The sequence below is a fragment of the Aptenodytes patagonicus genome, chromosome 17 (genome assembly GCF_965638725.1).
Source record: "Aptenodytes patagonicus chromosome 17, bAptPat1.pri.cur, whole genome shotgun sequence".
Classification (NCBI taxonomy): Eukaryota; Metazoa; Chordata; class Aves; order Sphenisciformes; family Spheniscidae; genus Aptenodytes; species Aptenodytes patagonicus.
In genome coordinates this window covers 3,617,464-3,643,051 of record NC_134965.1, presented here as the reverse complement: position 1 = coordinate 3,643,051, position 25,588 = coordinate 3,617,464, and the positions used below count along the sequence as shown (strand labels likewise).

The 25,588-nt window shown below is 45.2% G+C and overlaps 1 protein-coding gene across 10 annotated transcripts in view; it reads left to right on the top strand.

The window, feature by feature from the left end:
- The first annotated feature begins 2,249 nt into the window (after positions 1–2,249).
- The window catches only part of GTF2I (general transcription factor IIi), an 80,835-nt gene continuing 57,496 nt past the window's right edge, over positions 2,250–25,588 (top strand). For 3 of the 10 annotated variants that reach the window (XR_012996675.1, XM_076354589.1, XM_076354585.1), the window contains exons 1-3: positions 2,751–2,925; positions 14,789–14,894; positions 16,301–16,439. Coding sequence is in view for 9 of the 10 variants with exons in the window: in XM_076354589.1 (XP_076210704.1) it covers positions 14,796–14,894; positions 16,301–16,439 (238 nt within the window). In the remaining variant the exon portion in view is untranslated. Of the gene's footprint in view, positions 2,314–2,736; positions 2,926–3,670; positions 3,689–3,874; positions 3,987–8,734; positions 8,755–14,788; positions 14,895–16,300; positions 16,440–25,588 lie in introns of those variants that run through there. The other 7 variants (XM_076354586.1, XM_076354592.1, XM_076354590.1 and 4 more) reach the window with 7 other exon arrangements.

Here is a 25,588-nt window from a genome sequence, read left to right as displayed (position 1 = left end):
AGTATTTTCTGCCAGAAGACTTGGCCTTGAATTTTCAACCTAGAAAGAATATCAAGATTAACTGGATAGATGTTATGTATAACAGTCAGTTCAGGAATCTGCTGGTAAAAATCCACGGAGGCTGTGTGTTAAGCTGGATGCCTTTTCTAGAAGGAAGCTGCTTGAATTTCCAGGCTCTGAACTGATGGAGAAATTCTCGTGGTCCATAGTAATGTGTTACAGTTGTTAATTACTCTAGCTACTAAACCATACAAGTTATTTCTAGTCTGAGCATTGATTTACAACACCCAGTGAATGTCTCCGATGGATTTAGAAGCCTTAAGGAAGTAATTTTTCAGTTAGTCATCTTGTAACCACAATGGGTAAACATTATTCCACATAAAGCATGACTTAAATTAACTCTCTGACTTCAGTTAACTCCTAAACTTTATTCCGCTCCATAGCTCATGTGGCTGGATCCGGTGGGAGAGAGGGATACAGGAGAGCGGGAAGAATCTTGTCCTGGAGAAATACCAAAATTTCCACTCTTCCGAGGACCCACGTGGTAGCAAATGAACCACGGCAATGATGGTCTTACCAGCGGGAAGCAGCTGCCACCTATGACTCTCAAAATAAATCGTGACGTGATGCTGTGTAACCAAAAGGCATCTTCTCTGCGACCAGGACCAGTCCACACCTGCAGGACAAGGGTCCGGATGCAGCGCCTGAATGATGTCCTGGCAATGAGCTTCCATTTCTTAGGCAGGTAAAACTCCTCCTGTCTCCCAGGAAGATTTGCTTGAGTAACTTTTGGACAGGGTGTACTTAGGACATCTAAATCTGCCCGAAACAGCCAGTATGGGCTGTGTGTGCAGTAAGGTACAGCTGGAAGATGACAGCACGCAGTTGTCGTGGAGTGATGCCTTCCACTAAAAATGCCATCTAAACGGCAAAGGGAGCTGACATACTGATTTAGAAAATAGCTGTGGCTGCTTAGAAAGATTTGGCGTCCCTCGTGCTGAGGTCCTTCACCAGAGGTTATGCCTCTCCCTGCACAGGATCGGCAAAAAGGAACCACCCAAGTGCCGCAGGGCAAAATCTTCTGGTTTAGGTTAAGGTGGTGATGAAAATGGCTGGTGGCTTTTTTTTTTTTTGCCTTTTGGGTTTTTTGGAGTGATTTGGTGGAGGGTTTGGGGGGGAGGGGTTGTTTCTTGGGGTTTTTTTTTTTTGCTAGGCCACTGCAGAATGCTTCTGTCCCCTTTCCCACAGCGTAAATCATGAGAACAGTTACGTCCAGCTTAACACTGGCGAGGAACCACCGAGAGCCACAACATCTTGGATCACTCGGACCGTTTGCTCAGGGGACGCCGGTCAGCGTTTGCAGATGGGCGTTCGTTTTGCACAGTCTATAGCGTCGACAGCGATGGTGTGGGAACGGCCAAAGTGCCTCCCGCAGGGTCCTTTCCCAGCAGACAGCTTCTGAGCTTTGTTCCCTGGTTTGATTTATCTCCGTTTATTGCAACTAGGAGGAAGCTGAACGCTTTCAACGAAGTACGCTTCCGTTTCCTTTACAAATGAGATTCACTCGCAATCGCAGTGTTTGGTGGTTCTTCTTGACCAACCCTCAACACACTGTCAACGTTTTGAAAATACCATTAACAGTTTTACATACATTGTTTACAGTCCTATACACACTATAAACAAAATGTTGATATTTATACAAATGATAGTTTGGTTTAAAAACCAGCTTTTTTAACAGCACTCACGTTTTTTCATTTGGAACAAATTTTGACATGCAGCATTTCCCTTTCAATGGCAATTTTTCTACCCACATTTACCACATATTGAACCTAAATTCAAAGGAAAATAACACTGATGTCAACTAAAACATTTGCCCGTTATGCCCAGGGAACTAGATCTCATAGGTGGTATCCATTATGCTGAGCACCTTCGGGGAGAAGTAATAACCTAACTTGCAGCAACAGGGAAATTATTTTGCTATCAAGTTCTTTATGACACCAAAAGCGGGCTTTCTGCTTGCAGGGGCTGCTGCCTCCAGTGTCGGCTCTGGAGAACCTGGGAGCAGCTCCGGGTGTTAAACGCGGCCGATTTTTTTGCAGGAAGGGCATGAACGCGGCAGGGCTGCCGAGCCGAGGCCTCTGCAAGGGCCAGCTGGGGCACAGCCGGCCGGGCAGCACCGCGCACCGGAGCCGCACCGCCGCAGGGTGGAAGCCGCCGCCGGCTCCGACGTGCGGGGGCGTTTTCGGGGCTCGGCGCTGCCGCTCCTCCGACAAGCGCGACGGGCCCTCAGCCATGAAAAGGCGACCGGACACGGTGAGGCCCCGCGGGGCAGCCGGGAGCGATCCTCGCTTCCCCCGGGCCGGGCCGCAGGGAAGGAGGGAGGAAGGGAAACGGCCCGGCGGCGGCAGAGCCCTCCCGGGGCGGGGAGCGGCCTGAGGGAGCGGGGCGGAGGGAGGCCTCCCCCGCGCACGGCCATCTTCCGCCCGGGCGCCCTCGCCTGCGCCCGCCCGAGCGGCCGGCGCCGCTCTCGCCCCGCTCGGCGCAGAGCTCCGGCCGCCCCTCCCCGCGCGGGGCACGGCGGGAGCCGCAGTCCGCCGCCCTCCCCTCGGCCCGGCCCGGCCGCCGCCGGCGGACTACGGCTCCCGGCGGCCCCCGCGAGGGGCGCGCGTGCGCGGCCGGGGCTCCTCGAACAAAAAAACCTGCCCCCTCCCCTCCCCCGGAGCGGCGCTGGGCTCAGCCCGAGACCGTGAGGGGAGAAGCGGGGCCGTGTGGCGGCCGGGCCCGTCGCCCCGCCAGCCGCTGAGAGGCCGCGGGGAAGCCGCCTCCCGCCAGCGGGGCTCCGCCGCGCCCGGCCTTCCCCCGCAGCCCGGCGGCGCCTCCTCGCCTCCAGCCAAGCAGCACCGGGCTGTCCGCGCCCGGCGGCGGGTGAGTGGGAGGGCGGGACCGGGCCTCGCCGGTACGGGGGACGGGACCGTTATCCCGCGGCTCCCTGAGGGGAGACCTCCCCCTCCCTCGGCCCGGAGCGCGGGGGGGCTTTGGACCGGGGCGGGGGGGAGACGACGCATCCCGCCCGGCCCCAGGGGGAGCTCCTGCCGCCGCTCGGCGGGCTGCGGGAGGGGCCGGGGCCCGGCGGGGCGGCTGTTCGCGCCCCTCGGCGCCGTCCCCGCCGCTCCCTGCGCGGTCCTGTGGGGCGGGGGGGGGGGGGGGCGCCCCCTCCTCAGCGCCGCGCGCGCGGGAGGGGCGGAGCTCCGCGCCCTTCACCGCCCCCTCCCGCGGGACCCCGGCCGCTGGGAGGAGGGGGCGCCGCCACCGTGCCGCCGCCTCCTATTGGCTGGCGGGGCGGCGCGCACGTGCCGGGGCCCCGCGCGCGGCGGCGGCGATTGGGCGCGGGCGGGAAGGGGCGGGGCGGGGTATGCAAAGGAGCTGCGGTGGGGGCCCCGCCGAGGGGCGCTGGTGGGGCCTGGCCCGCGCCGGCAGCCTGCCCGGCCCGGGGGGCGGCGGCGGCGGGGCCTTGTCCCATCGCGGGGCCTTGTCCCATCGCGGGGCCGGGCACCCCTCAGGGAGGAGGGGGAGGGTGCGCATTTGGGGCTGTGAGCGCGGGATGAGGGCTGAGCCCCTCCCCTGGGACGGTACCGACCTGTGTAGGCCAGTGCCCAGGCGCTGGGGAGGAAGTGCACAGGCAGCTCAGGTGAGGAGTACGTGCAGCTGCCTGTAGTAAGCAGGATGACTTTTACTTGTTTGTGTTTTTTTTTTCTTAAAATCTAGAGGCGTTTAGGTGTCTTTCCCCCTTCTATATACCAGGCAGCTTAACTGTGAATTGAGTCTAGCGCTTCAGTTCCACCCTGCAGGTGGCAAATCCGCGCGCCAGTCGGCTGTCGAGGGGAGCAGATTGCCTGGGGAAGAGCCTTAGGGCAGGAGAGCTCGGCGGAGAGACCCGGGAGTGCGCTTCTGCAGGGTGGTTGCTTGAGGCAGGGATTCAGGAAAAGGTGGGTTTATGTGCAGCAACGCGGCCAGCAGCAAAGAACTTCCCTAGCTGGCAGCAAAGGATTGTTAGAGAAGTCTGTCAACCTGATGTTTAAGGGAGGTCGACGTAAAATTGTACACCCGTCTGGATGTGTAACGTTACCTGCCTTTCTTGGATTCATGACGATGTTTTTAATCATGACGATGTTTTTAATCATCACGATGTTTTGGCTATCACCTGTGGTGTTTCCAGTTTTTTATTTGCAGGCTTCTTTTGCCAAAGGTTTGGTGTGTAAGTTGCTTGAGACAAACATCCGCATGGTGACTGTTTAATGAGCGCAACCATCCCCCTGTAAGCTAATCGCATAGCTGAGTAGTTGTCAGTGTGTACATATCTTTGGGTTAACATCTCACAGTAAGAAGCAACTTTTAGGCTATGTTTTTAAATATACCTAATATTTGTTTCTGCTTGTCTAACTTTAACTCTGCAATTAAAATAACAAAACCCTATAAAACATATTTAAAAAAAAAAGAACCAAAAAAAAAAGGCTTGTAAATCCATTAGGTAAATTAGATGGCGTAAAAGTTTGTCCCCTATACAACCTGGTAAGAGGCTACCAGCAGTCCTTTGTCTTACCCATCAGGACATGAGAACCTTTTCATAAAAGTTTGGTGAAAACTCATGTTCCTCTGGAAAGACTGTGAATTTGTAATTTTCTGACAAAGTTACTGACACATTCCCAAGCTCTTGCTTATGGAATTGACTTTTCTCTCTGGTCTCAGATCCTGGGTGGAGAGAGACTTCTAATAGGATTGACATAAATGCTTTAATTCAAGGAAGAACACGTGTAATTGATTCCATGGAAATCGGTGTTCTGGTTCATTTGGTTAAGTACAATAATAGGACCAAGGGAGAGAGATGCAGAGGGAATTAAGTGACCAAACAGAGGGGACTGATTACTGCTGAAGAGTGACGGGGTGATTAGTTTCCCAGGTTTCGTGGAGTGCCCTGATGCATGTGGTGGTGGGCAGCAGCACACCGGTGCGGACACAGGGCAGTTCACTGCATGAAGCTACTGTGCAAAGGTGTGCGCTTCAGGTACCGGCTGTATACTAATTGGGTGGTTTTTTTTTTTTTTTTTTTTTCCCAGGGTGTTAAAACACTACTGGGTGTTTAGTGTCAGTTTAGCTCTTTGTGGGAACTCCGGAGGAATTAAAAGGGGTTTTGTTGGCCCTTAAATCGATTTGAGCCTTTTGTTACCTGTGACCAGTGCAGTGTGACACACAAATCCTGTCGTGGTTTAACCCCAGCCGGTGACTGAGCACCACGCAGCCGCTCGCTCACTCCCCCTCCCAAGTGGGATGGGGGAGAGAATCGGGAGAGTAAAAGTGAGAAAACTCGTGGGTTGAGATAAGAACAGTTTAATAATTGAAATAAAGTAAAATAGTAATAATAATAAAAGAATATACAAAGCAAGTGATGCACAATGCAGTTGCTCACCACCTGCCGACCGATGCCCAGCCAGTCCCCGAGCAGCGGCCCCCCCCCGGCCAGCTTTCCCCAGTTTCTGTACTGAGCATGACGTCCCATGGCATGGAATGTCCCTCTGGCCAGTTGGGGTCAGCTGTCCTGGCTGTGCCCCCTCCCAGCTTCTTGTGCACCTCCAGCCTGCTCAGTCGGCAGAGCATGGGAAGCTGAAAAGTCCTTGACTAGTGTAAGCACTGCTTAGCAACAACCAAAACATCGGTGTGTTATCAACATTGTTCTCATCCTAAATCCAAAACACAGCACTGTACCAGCTGCTAGGAAGAAAATTAACTCTATCCCAGCCAAAACCAGGACAGATCCAAAGGACCAGCTCGCACTAGTGAGGAGAACAATTTCTCACTCTGGAAAAAAGTGCCAGCACCAATTTTGTTACAATTAAATAAATACCAATAGAGTTTAGACTAATTCATTTCTCAAATGTTACATGTAAGTGTTGATGGACACACAGAACTAAAGTAATTGTTATTTAACATGATCGTCATGTTGACTAAGTAAATATAATTAACACTGGTAAAGACAGAAATTACCAGATGGTCAGGACTGCTGTGATTAATATTTCATTTTGTTTACATGGTTTCACTGTAATTCACGAATGCCTAGGTGCTGCAGTAGGACACTGCATACTTAAAAACTAAGTGAATTGTTCCCTGAGTCTGTCTGGCTTTAATACAGAAATGGAATTTTATGTTAATGGTTTCCTAACTACTCCAAACCAGGTAATACATTCACTTTTATGTAATTGCCTGTGAGGTATATAGTTAGATACTGCATTTTCATTTTATCTAAAATTTTGTGATTATATGTGTCCTGGTTTCGGCAGGGATAGAGTTAATTTTCTTCCCAGTAGCTGGTACAGTGCTGTGCTTTGGATTTAGGATGAGAACAATGTTGATAACACCGATGTTTTAGTTGTTGCTAGGTAATGCTTACACTAGCCAAGGACTTTTCAGCTTCCCATGCTCTACCGACTGAGAAGGCTGGAGGTGCACAAGAAGCTGGGAGGGGGCACAGCCAAACTGGCCAAAGGGACATTCCATACCATGGGACGTCATGCTCGGTACAGAAACTGGGGAAAGCTGGCCGGGGGGGGGCCGCTGCTCGGGGACTGGCTGGGCATCGGTCGGCGGGTGGTGAGCAATTGCACTGTACATCACTTGTTTTGTGTATTACTGTTGTTATTATTATTTTATTTCAATTATTAAACTTTTTATCTCAACCCACGAGTTTTTCTCACTTCTACTCTTCCAATTCTCTCCCCCATCCCGCGGCAGGGGGGGCAGGGGGGGCGAACGGTGAGCGAGCGGCTGTGTGGTGTTCAGTTGCTGACTGAGGTTAAACCACGACAATATGTTGGTCTATATTGTAATCTTTAGAAATAGTGAAAATCAAATTTAAATACCTCTTTGCAAACAGGATTATGCAGACTTATGAATGAGAGAAATTAGAGGTGCTTTTCAAATAACAGTTGCTGGAATCGTGTTTTACTTTTTTAATGGTTCTTAAGAGTACCAGAGGTAGTTGCCATCTAGGCTGGCTAAAAAGTCATCGCGTGTTGCTGAGTATGATAAAAGTACCTAGAAAAATGGGAATTAATTATTACTGGTTTTAGGGGGAGGTATTGCAGCTGTGTAATGAACCATGCCCCCCTGCCCCCAGCAAAATGCTGCTGGTTTTGTGTGACTTTGTGCTGTCTCAGTGCTATCGGGTGTGCTGAGCACCAGGTGTTTCCCCTCGGAGCTTTGTTTGTTAGAGGCCCTTGTTCTCTTTCCCGACTGCCTTTGGTTGCTGACCTTCTGCTCGGCTGCCCTCGGAGAAAAAAAATGAAAGCTTAAATCAGTGAGCACTACAGTAGGGATTTGGGGCAGTGTGTTGGTTTACAGCGAGACTGTATTTCTGAGTGGCGTGTTTCCACGAATCGTTTCATTAGTTAGAGTGGGATGTGGTGCCGTAAGTAGCGTTGCTGGTGTGTTTTGTTGGGGTAAGCCCTAATGTGAAACACTTGGTGCTGTGTCTTGTTGATTCTGCTGCTGTGAGTGAAATCCCTGTGGTGGGAGTTGGATTGAAATGGCGACAGCAAATGTCCCAGCTGCCGTGTTTAATGGGTCACTGTTGCTGCGCTTGTAATGGTGTCGGGCGTGAATGGCAAGAGCATGCTTACCAGGGAACCTGCTCCTCGGCTGAAACCAGTGGGTGCCATGTCTGTGTTCCTGGTGTCTCGGACTAGAAAGCAATATAGCTTAAGGTTAGGGAGATAAACACACTTAACTTTTAGTGTGCAAAGGAGCAAGAAGGTTGACTTTAATCGTGATGTGCACTTTTCCTGAATCAGCTGCTCTGCTGCTCCAGATAAGAGGCTGGGAAAAAAGGCCACAGAGATACCTCAGGGAGTATGTGTGGAGGGGAGAGGTGCAGAGCCTCCCTAGTACGTTAAGGCTTCTTCAGGGCTATTCTGCTGTCCTTGAGAGTTATTTTTATTCATTTGGGGGGGGGGGGTGTGTTAATAGCCTGGGTTCAGTCTTACTTAAGAGCTGACCATGCATGTGTACATGACACTGCGCTCTAGCCGATGAGTCCAGGTTTGTACCTCCAAGGGAGCCAACTTCTGTCTGGGAGAGCTGACAGTAAGCCAGAAGAGAGAAACCCAGATGGGTTTGAGTTGACTAAATGCTCTCTGGTATCTCCATATTGTCTCTCCTTCCTGTTCCTGATGTCGGGAAGCTTCACCCTCTTGTTTTTGGTGTAGGCTGTAAGCAGAGTTAAACTCTGCCAGACCTGCCTCTGCCTCTTTGCTTTGGATTGAGCTGGCTCTGAACATCTGGAGCTGCTTTTGTTTGGTGTTGTGCAGCAGTGTTTGCGTTTCAGAACAGGCTGGTCCTCCGCAGAGGTACCAGGTTGATTCATAATTGTCCGGTTTCGGCTTCGATAGAGTTAATTTTCTTCCTTGTAGCTGGCATAGTGCTGTGTTTTGGATTTAGCATGAGAATAATGCGATAACACACTGATGTTTTAGTTGTTGCTAAGCAGTGTTTATACTAAGTCAAGGACTTTTCAGCTTCCCATGCTCTGCCAGCAAGGAGGTGCACAAGAAGCTGGGAGGGGGCACAGCCAGGACAGCTGACCCAAACTGGCCAAAGGGACATTCCATACCATGTGACGTCATGCTCGGGATATAAACTGGGGGGAGTTGGCCAGGGGGGCAGTGACTGCTGCTTGGGGACTGGCTGGGCATCAGTCGGCTGGTGGTGAGCAATTGCATTGCTTGTTTTTCCTGAGCTTTGTTCCTCTCTCTCTTTTTTGTTGTTTTCCTTTTCATTACAATTTATTATTTTACTTTATTTCAATTATTAAACTGTTCTTATCTCAACCCACGAGTTTTCTTACTTTTGCTCCTCCGATTCTCTCCCCCTTCCCACTGGGGCTAGGGTGAGCGAGCGGCTGTGTGGTGCTCAGTTGCCGGCTGGGGTTAAACCACGACAATAGTCCACATGCATCAGATGCAGATGGTGAAGAACTGGCAATGTTTTTGTGAAAGAACTCCCAGATCCTTTGCTTCTGTTTATCTTGGGCTATGGCTGGTGAAAATATTTCCTTTAAAAATAGTTGCATGTATCTGAAGGTAGAGGTGTCACACAGTCTGAGCACCCTTGCTGTTAAGCTTGTTGTGTTTCTGCTGTGCGTGAGCAGTCTAGTGGTTGGAAGGAGCTGAAAATTGTTGCTTATAGAGTATTTGTATAATTTTAAGATGATCAATGACACGTCATAACAAGGAAAATAGATCATCCTAATGGGATTGCGTAGGTCAGCTATGAACCGACGCGGGAGGGTGAAGGTGAGAATCTCCTAACCCTGTGTGCACTGTGGCTAGGGTGGATGTGTTACAGAAAATCAGAAGAACCAGTGGTGGTAGGTTTGCATCCCAACAGAGTTTCTATGCTAGGTTAGCTAAGAACCATCAGACTTAATTTCCTCTGAAACACGGGATCACTGAACCAAATTGTAGGAAAAATAACGCAGATTTTTTAGCCAAGATTTATTTAAAAAGATTCATTTGCACTTAGCAGCTTGTGAGTATTAATCTGTACAGTTTGGAAAGAACCAACTTCTGTCCTTTGTCAGAAGGCCAATATTTGGGCAGAGTTAAGTATGCTGAAATTGTGTCTTGGCCCAGAAAGCAAAGAAGCTGAGGGGTGAAAGCTGCAACAGCCAAGAAGCAGACTAGCTTTGTTAGGTTGTTTGTTTTTTTTTAATGGTATATTTTGTTATGTTCCTTCTTGTTCCAGCTTTGTAATGAAATGTGTGCTTTTGTTCTCTGCTAGAATAACTGTTTTTTCCCAAATATCAAAAGTGGCCCACGGGGATCTAGCAGGAGCTGGACTTCTTTCCCCTAGGGAGCAGCAAATCTTCAGTGGTGTGTAAGGATGAGCCCACACAACCTCGCATCTGGCTGTATTTTGGAGTTCTCGGGAGTTATGTTCTTTTCTATCAGTGTGGCAGGATTTGTTTTAGCGTTTGTAATGCTAGGTGAGGGGTTAGTGGAGAGAAGTATGCTTTGGCAGCCACAGCTACTTTTCTGGAGAGTAGCAGACAATGGATATATGTATCATTTTGGGAATACCCACTTGCATTACATCTGGTGAAGGGTAAAAACGTGTTGTTATTGCTTATTAAGACTCTTCTCTGAGAAATGCATATTCCTTCAATTCCCCCCCCCCTAATTTTCCATATGTATTCTTTATATGTTTAAATAACAGTTCCTCTTCATAAAGCTTAATTATTTTTTTGCTTTTGCTTTTTGTGTGTCTGACAAGCAACTACTAGAGAGAGTATCCATTACTGGTGGGTTTATCCAGACTGGTGTGTCTGCCCCTGTATGAGTACAGGGAAGATGGAAAGTAACTGTCTTGTGGTTTTGTTCTCTCTTGCCTTGAGTGTTTCTATTTTTTGGTTCTTAAAAGTAGAAGCCAGCAAGAAACATGTGGAGTGAGATACATGTTGGTTTGATTTGGCTTCCTGAAAAGCTACTGGTTTTGGTCTTTGTTTTTCTCCTTGTAAAAGGAAAACCCAGAGGCTTTTTAGCTCTGTAGCTTCTCATCAGGCTTTGGCTGGGGTAGAGTTAATGTTCTTCATAGCAGCTACTATGGGGCTGTGTTTTGGATTTTTGCTGAAAAGTGTTGATAACACAGGGGTGTTTTCGTGACTGCTGAGCAGTGCTGACACAGAGTCAAGGCCTTTTCTGCTCCTCACCCCACCCCACCAGCGAGCAGGCTGGGGGGGCACAAGAAGCTGGGAGGGGACACGGCCGGGACAGCTGACCCCAACTGACCCAAGGGATGTCCCACACCATGTGACGTCATGCTCAGCATGTAAAGCTGGGAGAAGAAGAAGGAAGGGGGGGGACGTTCGGAGCGATGGCGTTTTGTCTTCCCAAGTCACCGTTACACGTGATGGAGCCCTGCTTTCCTGGGGATGGCTGAACACCCGCCTGCCGATGGGAAGCAGTGAATGAATTCCTTGTTTTGTTTTGCTTTGCTTGTGTGTGTGGCTTTTGCTTTACCTATTAAACTGTCTTTATCTCAACCCACGAGTTGTGTCACTTTTATCCCTCTGATTCTCTTCCCCATCCCACCGGGGGGGAGTGAGCGAGCGGCTGTGTGGGGCTTGGTTGTCGGCTGGGGTTAAACTGCAGGCAGGAACGACTAAATGCCACATCCTTGGTACTCTACCAGTGTATTTTGCAAGGCTTTGTTCATTGTTACAAGCCTTTACTTGGGCAAAGGCTCATCTTGGCACAGTTAAACTGAAGGATTTTATAAGGTAATTATAACTAATAGTAACTGATCTGGAAGTTCTTTTTTAGCAATATGTGATTAAAATTAATAAGATATATCATAAGTGCTACTCTGGCAGCCAGCTTATAATTGTTTAAAGGATGGTTTTTAAATTGGCCTTTTTGTGTAGGACGTTGGCAATGGGTAAGGTGTTACACTTTTTTCAGGGCTTTGCACTGGGGATTTACATTGGGCAGTGGAGTTGTCACACACTTTCTAAGGGCTGGATCTTGGAAAGGCAGCCAGGTTCATTAGATCTACTGAACCATAGCCTACTCTTTCTAATAAACACTGTCCCAGTGGTATAGATAAGGATAGTGGAAAAAACTGTTGTTTGAAAGGGAGAAACTGGCTGTCCTGGTTTCGGCAGGGATAGAGTTAATTTTCTTCCTAGCAGCTGGTACAGTGCTGTGTTTTGGATTTAGGAGGAGAACAATGTCGATAACACACCGATGTTTTAGTTGTTGCTAGGTAATGCTTACACTAGTCAAGGACTTCTCAGCTTCCCATGCTCTGCCGACTGAGAAGGCTGCAGGTGCACAAGAAGCTGGGAGGGGGCACAGCCAAACTGGCCAGAGGGACATTCCATACCATGGGACGTCATGCTCAGTACAGAAACTGGGGGAAAGCTGGCCGGGGGGGCCGCTGCTCGGGGACTGGCTGGGCATCGGTTGGTGGGTGGTGAGCAATTGCACTGTGCATCGCTTGCTTTGTGTGGTGGTGGTGGTGTTATTATTATTATTATTACATCATTATTATTATTGTTTTATTTCAATTATTAAACTGTTTTTGTCTCAACCCACGAGTTTTTCTCACTTCTACTCTTCCAGTTCTCTCCCCCATCCCATGGCGGGGGTGCGGAGGAGGAGTGAGCGAGCGGCTGTGTGGTGCTCAGTTGCTGACTGAGGTTAAACCACGACACTGGTGAAGTGTGCGTGGGGGGGGAAATCTTTCATGTGTGACTTGCTGTCAAGTGGGTACGAAAAAATATTCTTGTGCTGCCATGGTGCAACAGGATGTCTCTTGAATCTACATTAAACACTGATCTGGCACCATGCAAACTGGTTAAAGAATGGGTATCTTAAAAATGAAAGGCACTATGACTTTATACTTTGTAAAGACTCTTCCAAATGTTATTAGAAGAATAGTCCAATGATAACCTGACCCAACTCCTGATCCAAATGTGATTCTGAGATACTGAGGCTGTGGCCTCACGTGCGGCAGCAAGGTAGCTTAGGATGTGCTGTCCTCTCTGTTGAGCCAGGATGGCTGTTTGTGGGGCTGTGCAGTGAATCAAACTGGGACCCGGTCCAGTGGAGCACTTCTCCTCCCCTCTCCTCCTCTGCCTGTGGATCAGAAACCACCTTCCAGGGATGGGAGCAATTCTGCACAGGGGAGATGGCCTGAGCTGGCACTTCTCTGATGTGCTTCTGCATCCACAGCCTTCAAATGATTGCTAGAGTTTCCTTGGTCTGTTTTCTGGACAAGGTGCCTTTGCAAAATAGAAAATAAGTTTACTCTTGTTTTTACACAGCTTGATTTCTCGCCTAGAATGGCATAGGTGCGTATGTTTGTGCCATTGCTAGCTTGGGAGGTGTTGAACTGATGCAGAACAGCTGCATCAAACAGTGAGTAGAGACGTGGGAGAAAGGGGAAATGTGCAGTTATGTTCTATTTCATCTTTAATATTGGATTGTTAAGATAGCTTTCAGACTTTTTAAAACGATATTATGTTTAAAATCACTGTCAGCATCCCAACCCTAAAGGAGTTCCAAAGATGAGCTTGAAAACTCTATTAGGTATCAAAAATCATGGCCCAGTGAAGATTGATTTATTTACATCACATCATAATCTCCCTTTTTCCCTCTGATATTCCACAAGCAATAAGTAAGATGCCCCTCTTCCTCTGGAGGATAACTCCATCAGCCTCTGCCTCCCCATCCCCAGCTGACCCTCTCTTAGATCACTGAAGCAATCAACATAGTTCAATGGTTGTTATTCCTTTACATTCACTCCTCAAGTTTCGCTCCTTTTCCAGACCTGACGAAGGACCTGTTTGCCTGCTCCTCGGTGTAGCAGGTGCCGGTGTTCAAACCTCTCATTACCTGCATCCTCAAACAGCTGCTGACTCTGCCACTGCCAGTTTATCCATAACGCAGTTCTAAAGCTGTTTAAACCTTGCCGGCCTGTGTCTGGAGAGCCAGAAGGCTGCTGGATGTCTGTTGTGAGCTTGCAGTGTTGCTAGCTTTTTTTTTTCCCCTCCTCGCTTGCAATTTGTAGTCTGAAGTGCTCCAAGTCCTATCAAAAGAACAACACAGTGCCATTTTTTCCAATGTAAGTGTGTATTATCACATCCAATGGTTATTTGTGCTGCCCTGACTTGTCTGCACATCTAATAGGGTACACGTCACCTTTGAAAACTTGAGCCACGTCATGTGTCCAGGTTCTACAGGAGCAGCAAGCTGTCTCATCGAGCTGTTGTGAAATGTCTCATTTATCTGAGCTATCTTGACTTTTGAGGTGATTCTTCTCAAGACTTGCGCATGGAGTTGTAACAGCTAAATCTCTACCACTTCTCTCCTCCTCCAGGCATGTTGGGTTATTGCTTTAGATATGTGTAAACATAGCAAGTTGCAACACTCCAATAGAAAAATGTGCTCTTAGCAGCTACTGAAGCTTCATTCTCAATATATTCATTCTCATATAGAAGATTCTGCCAGCAGAAGCATAAACAAGTCCTGATTATTACTTATGTCTTAAATAAGTTGAAAGTCTCCTGAATGACATAAAGAAAGTAGGTTTAAATCTCTTTTATGTGTCACTGCTGAAATTCAGTTTTTAATTTTAGCACCTTAATTGGGACTACTTAGCTTTGGAGTTAATCCTACAACTGAAGAATATGCGAATAAAAATGTCACGGTCTGGTTACTGATACTGTAGTCTCTGAGGCCATGATTTTGGGGCAGGGTGGTGGTGGTTTGTTTTGAGCTAGGCCGTCATAATTACAGGAAGGATTGTTCTAATACTTGTGTCATAACTACGATTTGCCATCTCTTTTCTGTACGTTAATGCCAGTGTGTTTTGCTGTGTTTGTCTAGACTGCTGGAGTTGCAAACATGCTTAGAAAGAAAAATTGATGTAAATTCAGCTAATCAATTAACATGCATCTTTCTAGGCACAAAGGGTTTGTGATCTAGTCATGGCACAACATTTTGACTTTTGAACGTTTAGCTCCATCTTTGGATGAAACAGCTGGAAGTGTGACAGAATGGAAGAGCGGGCACTTCCTCCTGTTAATTTACCTGTATATTTGCTTGCTCGTGTGTGTGTGGTGGGCTCTGTTCTGGGCTTCTGAATATTGTTTTTTCCTTTGCTTACGTAAGAGAGGTTTTAGTTTTCTTGCGCTGTTGCGTGTATCTGAACAGGTTTTTTTTATTTCATTTTATAGGAGGAAAATGGCCCAAACTACTGCACCAGCAACATCCATCCATGATGAGGACTCCTCTGAAAGCAGAATGGTGGTTACATTCCTCATGTCAGCACTTGAGTCAATGGTTAGTAGAAAAGTTAAACAGCTGCATCGTAACTCTGTCTTGGCATGTGCAGGATTACACCAGTATATTGCCTCCTGCTGGGGAGCAGGAAAGGTGTAATGTTATATCTTTACCTTATTGTGTGCTCTCCAGCCAGCTGGAACTCTGTCTCTTTGCATGTGGAAAATCATGCTAACAGTCTTCTTAAGCCATCTTGTTTCTTGTTGTGGTGTGGTTGTTTTAAAAATGATTTTGTCAAATAAACAAATGGGAAATATTTCTTGATTGCTCAGATAGAGTGTGGTTGAAAGGCATGTTCTGGTCTTTGTCATCTGCAATATAGAGTGAATAAATGGTCTTGAGGCTAATGCCTTGTCCTCAGCTGCTGTACCAATTCAACAAAACTTGTTCAGAAAATACTTTTTTTTTTTTAAGTTGGCATATCACCTGTTTTGTAGAAGTTATTTAATCATTGTGTGGTGGGGTTTAAGGTTGGCCAAGGCTGTGAGTGGAAATGCCTGTCCCGTTTCCTTAAAGCTGAGGCACTGTCAAAGATTTGGTTCTTTAAAATTGTTTTCGTAAATGATAAGCAAGAACAAAAATTTTCTTTTTAGCAATGAAACTTTGAGTGGGATAGTTATGAGATAATTGATTGCAAGCCTTGTTTCCCAATGGGTATATTTGGTTCTTAAAGGCTTTGTGTCACTTTTTCCTCTCATGCTGCAGTTGTTGGTGTCTTTATAGGTTGCAGCAAACTCTGATCCGAGTTCCTAGGAGAAATTGACTTTTTGTGATCACTTCTTGATGATCTCACTAATTTTCTTAGGATCCTTGCTCTCTCCTTGCGCCGCAGGCTTCCTGCCTTACTTCTTTGCCAGAAATTTCTCCCAGCAGAACACACGTCGGTGTTCACAGGGAAGGTGCAATCCTTCCGCTCAGAAGGAATTCATCTGAGCCTGAGCACAGCAGGCAGGACGAGGCAGACTGCAGGCAGCCTTTCTGCTTGCAACCACACCTTTCTGAACAGAACACGATGTGTGATAAGTGTGCTGTGAATGAACAAAACTCCTGTGTGCTCTGTTGAAAGTTGGAGTAAGACACTCAATATGATTATCTAACAGGGAAGTGATAATTTCGCATGGATTGATGTCGTAAATCATTTTAATTAAAAACAGTGCAATCTCTGAATCTAGACAAGGCCTTAATTTCACTAATGCATCTACAACGCTTTTAAGATTCCTGATGAAAAGCGCTCCAGATGTATAAATTATCCTTTGCTAATGGCTGATGTTACGTTATTTGCAGTACCTTCTGAAGGGTGGATGCTGGCAGCAGAAGTAATAACTGTTTTACATGATACCACATACATTTCTACTAACTGTACTCTGAACTATGGTAATAAAAGCTTTTTGTTTTTCTTTTTATAGTGTAAAGAACTTGCCAAGTCCAAGGCAGAAGTTGCCTGTATTGCTGTATACGAAACAGATGTGTTTGTAGTTGGAACTGAGAGAGGAAGAGCCTTTGTCAATTCTAGGAAAGATTTTCAGAAGGATTTTGTTAAATACTGTAAGTTTCAATGTTGTATTTTTGTATTTCACAAGCTGCTTAATGTGTATTGCATAATACTAATAACTTTGGGGAGCAAAGTTCTGTATATCATGGCTACATGCTATAATTACATTGGCTATGACAAAACCAGCTGTTTAAGAACATAAAAATGATCAGTAACAGTGGTCTTGTTTGGAGTGTTATTTCAACTGTGGCTGGAAATGTTCATTTTTTCTTAGATAATGTGATGAACTAGTACAATAAGAAGTATTAGGCTGTCCATCCTCACAACACATCCTGCATTTCCTAGCTCATGTTAATTTTTCTTTGTATCCTCTCCTCCAAGTCTTTTTTCCACTTGTGAAGGCTGGGTGGAACATTGAACAGGTAGTGGACTACTTCTGTCAGCTCAGATGGTCCTGGTTCTTCGGATCACTTCATGCCTTATTAAAGCAGATGCAGATTTTTGAGAAGATACTATTTTTTACGTACCTTTTTTATATCACTGTTAGTAGGCAGAAATATGAATCTATACCATAATGACTTAAAATTACATCTGCAGTACTTTTGTACTCCTTTAAGTACATCTAGGGTGTGGTTTTTGTTTAATTTCATTTTTATAGTAAAACATTGGAACTTTTGTGTTCATAAAACATGATCCATTGAGTACAGGACAGTATTTTTAGGAGTTAGGTTTCAAAGATTCAGTGACTCTTTGGGGGAGCATTGATGTGCTCATTTAGGAAAGTGTTGTTGATGGATGCTGCTTAATCAATAACGAAAGGTACATTTACCTGCCTAGGGAAAGGGAGAAGATGCGGGTCAAGAGCAGGGTATGAGAGAAGAATCAGCCGGGGGGGGGGAGTTTAAAAGCAACAGCTGTAAAATGTTCTGGCTTGACTAATTAAATACTGCTTGGAGAGCAACTATGTTTAATCTGTAACAGAAACATTTGCTCCTAAAAATGCTTTTGCTGCTAGCTAAAATTCTCCTGGAGGTTTTGTCTCAAGGTCATTTGTTCGTGGTGGGGCTCTGGCTTTCTGCCACTGTCCTACTCGCTTGGACAGTGACTTTCGGTGCGCGTAAGTGTATTTACTCTAAGGAAAGTCACCACAATGTTGCATTGTAACAGATAACTGGTATCAAAATGCAGAATTACGACCTCACTGAGGAATCAAGTATAAGATGAGTCAATTCCCTTTTTATTTTTTTACAGGGGCAGTCTTCTGATATTGGTATTTATGAAAACTGTTAGCTGAATAATGGATTTTTCACCTGATTTCTTTTTTTTTTTTTTTGGTATTATTCCTTAAAGGGCTTTCCTGAGGTCCTAGATACTTTGTTTTAGTGCCAGTACAGTGGTATCATGGGCCCTGATATACTAGAGACTTTGTACACTGTGCACACCTATTGGTAGGGAGTCTGAAATAACTGGTATTTGATCTTTGATCTCCCTGGCTAGATCTGTATTTCTGGTTCTGTACCGTGGGAAGCACTGGCTTCTCATCCATGCTTGTGTCCGACTGTATCGGATGTGGTTTCTATAGATGTGTGCGTGTGTTTAAATCTTACATTCGTTCTGATAATCCTGATCCTTTGCTTTATTCCAGTTACAAGATACTCGTTCTTGGGCAGTGTTTTTGTACTGTCAGGCCGACGAGATTAAACAATATCCACTTTGAAAACAGTGTTTTCAGTATGCTTCTCGCAAAACGTTGTGGTGTAGATCTGTGTGAATAAAGCCAACTGACCTCAGTCATTGCTTTCATGGTTTCACTAAGTGCATATCCCCCATACTTTCTGGGGATTTTTGATGCTGGAGGTAGTTTTCGCCTGTTGCTGACGAAGATGTTGATAATTCCAGAAAACTTGACTTCAGAACGCCAATTTTTAGGAATAATACCATTACATATTCGTGGCGATGCTGATTCCATCACTGCCCTTGACAGCTTTGAAGTCTTGATGAAGTTTATAGTGTAATATTTGTTGACCTAAAATTTAGAACCGTGGAGGCAACAGTTCCTTTCCCCTCGCACCTTGTTTCTTCAGTTAAATATGAAAGCTAGCAGTAGACAAAGTTAGTTGCAATTTTAGTAGGTGTTTTGGAAGAATCCAGGAAGGCCACAGTTCTGTGTGTTTTTAGTAAGTTACAGCTGGGCCCTTTTTGTTCCTTTATGATTAATAAAGGCTTCCAAGAGATTCTTATGTTGCTGTTAGAATTAAACCTTTAAAAATTCAGCTGTGATGTCAGTCTCTGGAACTTGTGGTGCTGACAATATTGAGAATTAGGTCTCTGCTTGTGTGGGTCTCTTCGTTTTTCTTTAAGTGTGGAAACAGAAGTGTAGTTACTAAGCGTTCCTCTGGTTATGTCTGAGACTCTGTTGTAACAAGCCAGCATGTATCTCCAGTCTTTACTTCCACTTTTCCCACAGCTCCTTTGTATAGTTTGAGTAAATATGAAGAGTTTTCAGATTTTGGAGGGCTCAGGCTTCAAACCCGCTGCTTATTTTTAATAATGAGTATAATTTAGTGGGCTAAATTGATGAAATGTATATATGAAGTTTGTGAAGGAAGTAGCATGTACACTTTCTAGCAGTATAGGACTGATAAAAATAACAGCGGTGAAAGCGGCACTGGAGTTTGGTTTCCTGTGGCTTTCATTCATAACGACTTTCACCCACATGGGTTCCCTAATGCCCAGCTACAGGGGAAGGAGGAGCCCTGTGCATATCTCATGTATCTTGTTACCTTAAGAAAATGCGTTAGAAACAAATTATAGCAATGGTTTTTTTAATGTTAGTATGGGTTGTGTAGTGAGTGTTGAAGAACCAGTCAACAGGCATTAATTACTTAAAATTGGGACAGATAATATATTCTTCTGAACTGTGCTTAATTAAGATGGCTGTAAGCCCCGTGTTACAGTGAAATGGTATGTTTCAATCAATTTAGAACTGCATGTGCTTGTACACATAACATGTAACTTAGGTAACCTGCAGTGTTAGTTATTCCAAGCCTGTGTAAGTTTGTATTGTACATAAAAAGAGCATACCCTTCGAGTGCCTGCTCATATTCAGAATATGGACAAGCATGGATACTTGTGCACTGTAAGCAATCAAGATCATACACGTCTTGCCCTACCAGTACCTCTTTGTTTTAGTTGCTGGTCCCTGCTGAAGTGTATTGTGTGGTCCTCGGTTCCTCTTGGATGGCCTCAGCAAGATGAAGTGCCTCCTTGCTCTCTGGATTGCTGTGGAGTTGTGGGTTATCAGCCATGCTGAATAGGAGACTTATTCCTGGGGTGTCTCAAGAATGCTGTTCCCTTCATGTATTCATCTTTGTCATCTTGGCAATTTCCCTTGAGGTTTGGTCAAGGTTTGGTATCAGCTCTGTGGAATTCATTCTCATTTGAATGGAGCTGAAGGTGGTTTATAAAACAAACAAACAAAAAAACCCAGAAGAGGCCTCATCATCCTCAGGTTGTATTTGCCTGTCAGAAGTGAACTTTCAGAAGAGCTTCCTGATTCAGAAACACCATTTTGGTCATCTGCTCTGGACTTTGAAAGAGATTTACCCGGCACTGTGTGTTCCATCCCATCTGCCAAGAAGCTTTGTAGCATCCTGGCTTGTATCAGAAATAGTGTGGCCAGCAGGAGTAGGGAAGTGATCATCCCTCTGTACTCGGCCCTGGTGAGGCCGCACCTCGAATACTGTGTTCGGTTTTGGGCCCCTCACTACAAGACAGACATTGAGGTGCTGGAGGACAACCAAAGAAGAGCAATGGAGCTAGTGAAGGGTCTGGAGAACAAGTCTTATGAGGAGCGGCTGAGGGAACTGGGGTTGTTCAGCCTGGAGAAAAGGAGGCTGAGGGGAGACCTCATCGCTCTCTACAACTACCTGAAAGGAGGTTGTAGCGAGGTGGGTGTGGGTCTCTTCTCCCAAGTAACAAGCGATAGGACGAGAGGAAACGGCCTCAAGTTGTGCCAGGGGAGGTTTAGATTGGACATGAGGAAAAATTTCTTCACTAAAAGGGTTGTCAAGCATTGGAACAGGCTGCCCAGGGAAGTGGTTGAATCACCATCCCTGGGGGTATTTAAAAGATGTGTAGATGTGGTGCTTAGGGCCATGGTTTAGTGGTGGACTTGGCCTTGTTAGGTTAATGGTTGGACTTGATGATCTTAAAGGTCTTTTCCAACCTAAACGATTCTTTGATTCTATGATTCCACCTAAAATCTAGGGCAAAGCTGCTGAAAGTCTCCATGACATCTACCTGTAGGCATCTAAATAGCTCATAAATTAGTATTTTTGTCTTGAACTGTGTTCTCTTTGTAGGTGATGATATCCAAAAAGCATGCTGTAGATTTCTACATGACTGTAGATTTCTACATGACTTCAGTATTTTTTAACCAAAGCTCAGTAAAGTGTAGAGCATGTTGATATAAATATAAATTTTAACATGCTGAAGCTCTGATTGGCATGTCTTGCTGCTTTCTTCCATTTTCCAATGGATGAAGCTATTTACATGTTTGATCCCATCTGTGTATCGTCTATGTACTTTCACTGTAAGCAATGCTGAACAGACTGTGATATTGCAGGCCTGAGAGCATCATGCACAGATCTTGTGTTTAGAAGATGATAGGTGGGAGTCAATCTACAGTAGTGTGAATATTTTTATTAACTCAGTAGCTCTGGGTTAATTTTAGAGTTGTGCTTAAAAATGTCTTTGATTAAATCTGCTGAGATAGCCCCTGACACTGCAGCTTGCTAGTTAGTGTGTGTACTGTACTGCTAGTCTGGACGTAGTCCTTTTATGGTACTTTATTTGGATGCTCCAGTAATGATGTAAATAAAGTATTAATACAGTTGATTTCCTTCTTCCTTACTATTGTGATTACCCCTGATTATATTCTGTATATCTTACTTGTCATGCCTGTAGTAATTCAGAAGCAGTGTAGGGTGTTTAGCTTTTCAGCTCTGAAGCAGAATGTCTCAGACTTGCAATTGAGTGCAGACTGAATCCCCTGACCTGTATGGAAGCAGCCTAATATCTTTTCAGTATTACTCTAATAACAGAGGTTATTAGTGGGTCTAACTGCTATTGATTGTGTGTGTTTGTCCTCGTTATAATAGCTAAAGGACAGTCTTCATCATCATCTTCATCTGTGATTATGTGCTACAGTGTTATAGTGAAAATACCATTCTGTAACTAGCTGACATCTTTTTATGTTGCTCAGAGGCTAATCCCTTGACACTAATGCAGCTAGTTTAAAAATACCAGTTCTTTCTGATGATGATGTGCCAGTGTGGAAACTCGTTTCCCACAGTCGTTTTCTTTGGCCCTGAACTATTCTGTGGCCAGCTGAGACTTCTGTGGCTCTTGCTGCTCCTGAAGCTACAGAATATTTTGGAAGAGAAAGGAGTCATTAAATTGTAGACGCAAATAGTAAATGAAAGAAAAACAATAAGAGCTGGGCAGAGGATTAATCCTGACAAAACACTCTTGGAGTTGCATGTATGCCATCACTAATCTGTTACCTATTTTAAATGCAAATGGGGGGCTGTATCTATGATTCTTGCCTTAGCTTTGGTCTTCCAGTGCACTTCAAAATGCGTACACTTTACAGAATGCGTAGCAGGAAAAAAGGATGTTGGAATAGTTGCTTTTAAAAGCTGTGACTGTCAGGATGCTTTCCTACTGGCAAGCCAGAGCTGTTTTACACCTCTGTAACTCTCAATCTCTTTTTTCATGCCAGATTTCCTTCCAGCTATTTGGGAGTGGCCTCTTTAAAACAACCTCTACTAAATGCTTATTCTATTTGAGTATCTGCTGGAAGAGGCTCTTCCCAGTCACTTTTAATGGGAACTTACTCAGCTGTGGCTCTCGGTTGTGTTCCCGAGTTTTCATCTTCCTTTTCACAGCAGATGACTTGGAATAACTTGCACTTCTCCAAATTGCAAGACCAGAAGAGATAGATGGCTGCTCCTGGCCACACTGGCTGTAGCCCATCACCATTTCCCAGACTAATTGTGCTGGCAAACATGACGTATTTACTCCTACCATGTCTGTCACTTGGGACTTAAGGCCTTGCATCTCTGCTAGTGGAAAGGATCACGTGAGTGTTCCCTTGTCCGTTTTACATTACGTGAGCCAGGTTGCATCATGCCTGTTTAGCGATGTGTTCATGCTAACCTGGCTGGCTCTGCCTGGGGGTAACTAGGGAACAGTTTCATAATCCTTTTTGCTTGGGAGAGTTGTGGGCATGGTAACCGCTGCCTTCCTCTTGTGCATCTCCTTTCCTGTTCTGCAGCTCTCTGTGCGAGATGGTCTTCTGCGTTTGTGCCCAGGCCTCTGTACAACTGTAAAACCTTAGCACTGTGAGTTAGTTCTGGGGGTCCCCATCTCCCTAGGATGCTACAAAGATGTCTGGAGTGCCCTGATTGCTAAAGCTTACGGGGGATCTTTGTTTATTTAATAAAAAGCATGCAGCTTCAGATGTTCCTGCTGGAAAGCTAGGGCACTTTGCTGCATACATTGTGACTTCCTCCAGCACTCTGGTTTTCTGCTTTCCCAGTCTCTTAAAGTATTTACGTTGTACTCTGTTTATTGGAAGCACTAGTTCTTCTTTTGCATCTGTTTCTGCCCCACCCATACTTTTTGGGGGAGTTTTTCTGTTGTGGTTGTAGCTGCCTGATAAATTAACTGAACGGTGTTCATTCTTGGAATCCCCGAGAGCTTTTTTTTGATTTAAGTTTCAGTCACTTTCTGTTTTGTATTTGCAGAATGTAGCTATGAGTTAAAGCATCTACCCTTAAAGACTTGATCAGTTTATTCCTAATAAATCATGCGCTTAGGGATTAGTTTAAAGATAACATTCCTAGCACTCACCAAACAGTTGCAGTTACAAGTAATAACAATAAAATCCAAAGCAATCAGCCCTGTCTTTCTTACCGAGAGCTGCTTTCTTTTTTTTTTGCCGTTGCTGTCGCCGTTTGAGCTCACTGAAATGGTTCGGCTTACAGTCCCCTCCTGCCTAACCTTTTGAAATGCAAATAATGTAGTTTTTGAGCTGTCCCATGCTGCATATTTCTCACATATTAATATAAGTTCATTAGCTGAACTCTGCATTAATAGCCTAGATCTTTGTGAAAGACATGGAAATAATTCTCCTATCTTTTAGCTTTACCTTGTGGCCTGCTATACTCTTCCTTTTCTTTTCTACTACTGTTCTCCTTCCCTTCCTTTTTCCCCAACTTCCCAGGCTGTAAAAGGGCTTTACGTGAAGTGGGAGATGGCCAGCCCTGGCTAGCCGTGCATTTTTGATGGTCTCCTTTGCAAGCCCTTTCTCATGGTATTAGGGGTGAATTAATCTGTTTGTCTTAAGTATTACGTTACTGGCAGTTTCCCTTGTTTTACAAGTCAGTTTACCCCTTTTCCCAAGTTCTCAAAATGAAAAGAAAAATGCATTTTTGAAACTTCTGTTACATAGTTAGACACAAGTTATTTTTAAAGAGTTTTATAAGATCACTTTCTGTCTCCCTTCCTCAGGGGTGCTTCCTTTGCTTCCATCATCTGCCTTTCTGGCTCCGTATATGCGTCAGGAACAGAGACTCTTGCAGGTCGTGTGCCAGTCCGGATGCCTTTTCTTTCCAGCACCTTTAGCTTTAGCTATGCCCTGCCAGCTCAGAGCTCCCTGCTATTTTTCTGGGTTAATTTCTGATTTGGGTAACTGGCCTCTTTTACAGCCTTATTAGAGCTAGATTGCTTGGCTTCATTGTCAGAAACCTTTCATGTTCTGTCTCTGCCTAGCCAGTTAAGGGGTATGAAGCTAACAGCTAGTTTAAAAAACTTGCTAAAGTTCAGTCATGTTTCAGTGGAGACCACCCATCTCGTTCCCTCAGTTGCAAACAAACAGAAAATTACTGTAGATAGCCGATCTTTTTGAAATTCCCTGGCTCCTGAATTCTGCCTCAGGTCATTTGCTTTTCTTGTGGTTTAAGTGATCCTTTGATAATCATAAAATGATTTTTCTTTAATTTGAGGTTATGGTCCAATTTCCTGAACTGTAAAACTGGATGGCCTTAAAAAGCTCACAGATGAACTGGGTGGATGCATTATAAAACAAAGCAAAATGCTTTTAGCCGCACACACATTTACTTTCCCTCTTTCATTGCTCGTAGTTATTTTCAGAGAGTAATTTTCCTGAAGCACAAGTGATAAAATGTATGTACGTGAGTGTTGTCACAAAATAATTGTTGCCCTTAAGTTGCCTCTTGGAGTGTCTGCGCAGGGGTGACATTCATACTCTTATAATCACTTCTTGGCTTTCTCTACCTGGGGGATTAAAAACCACCTGATTAAAAACCTGATGTTGTAAGATGCCTTATGTACCATGGGGCTGACAGCTCTTTTGCTAGAGGAGTGTTGTGCTCCATCAGCTTCAGGCACTGAATCCTACCACCTTTGCTCTGTTGTTTGTGTAGCATCTCATCTTCAGGTCACATTTTTGAGAATTTCAGTTCAGTAAACTGTTTATCTGCTAAAGCTTGATTTTTGTTTCCTTGGTGAGATGTGGTCAGTGCTGGTTTTGTCACTTGTCTGCAGCATGACGCAGCGGGGCGTGCTCTGCTCCGCAGGAGAAATGCAGCCTGCCTCCTCCAAACAGCAGCTTTACTTCTGAGTAAGGTGCTTTGAAGGCAGACGCTCTTTATGGCCTATTTTAGTCTGCTGCACTCAGACCATGCTTTAGTGGACCTTCAGAGTAGGTGTTGTATAACACTGCTGAGCTGTAACTCTCTTCATCAATTCATAAGCATAACAGCATCTATTTAAGGCAGGAAGCTGGAGAGTCTGCCCATACAGAGGTCAGGGTGTAGCTGTCTAATTGCTGCCATGCAACAAGAAAAAATCGTCAAATTAAAATTTGATCATTTCAAGTATTCCATTTTTTGTTCTGTCACAAAAATTTTTGTAAGAGGGCTTTTTTTATTTTAAAGCAGACTATTCATTTTATAGTATATTCATTTTATAAGGACGGTGACAGCTGGGAGATTCTTTTTCCAGCCAGGTGGTAGGCTGGACTGTCAAACCCAGTCTGTTGCTGATCAGGACAGGTGAGAAGAAAGGTTGTTCTGAATAACCAGAACACCCGGATAGTACAAGAAGATAAGAA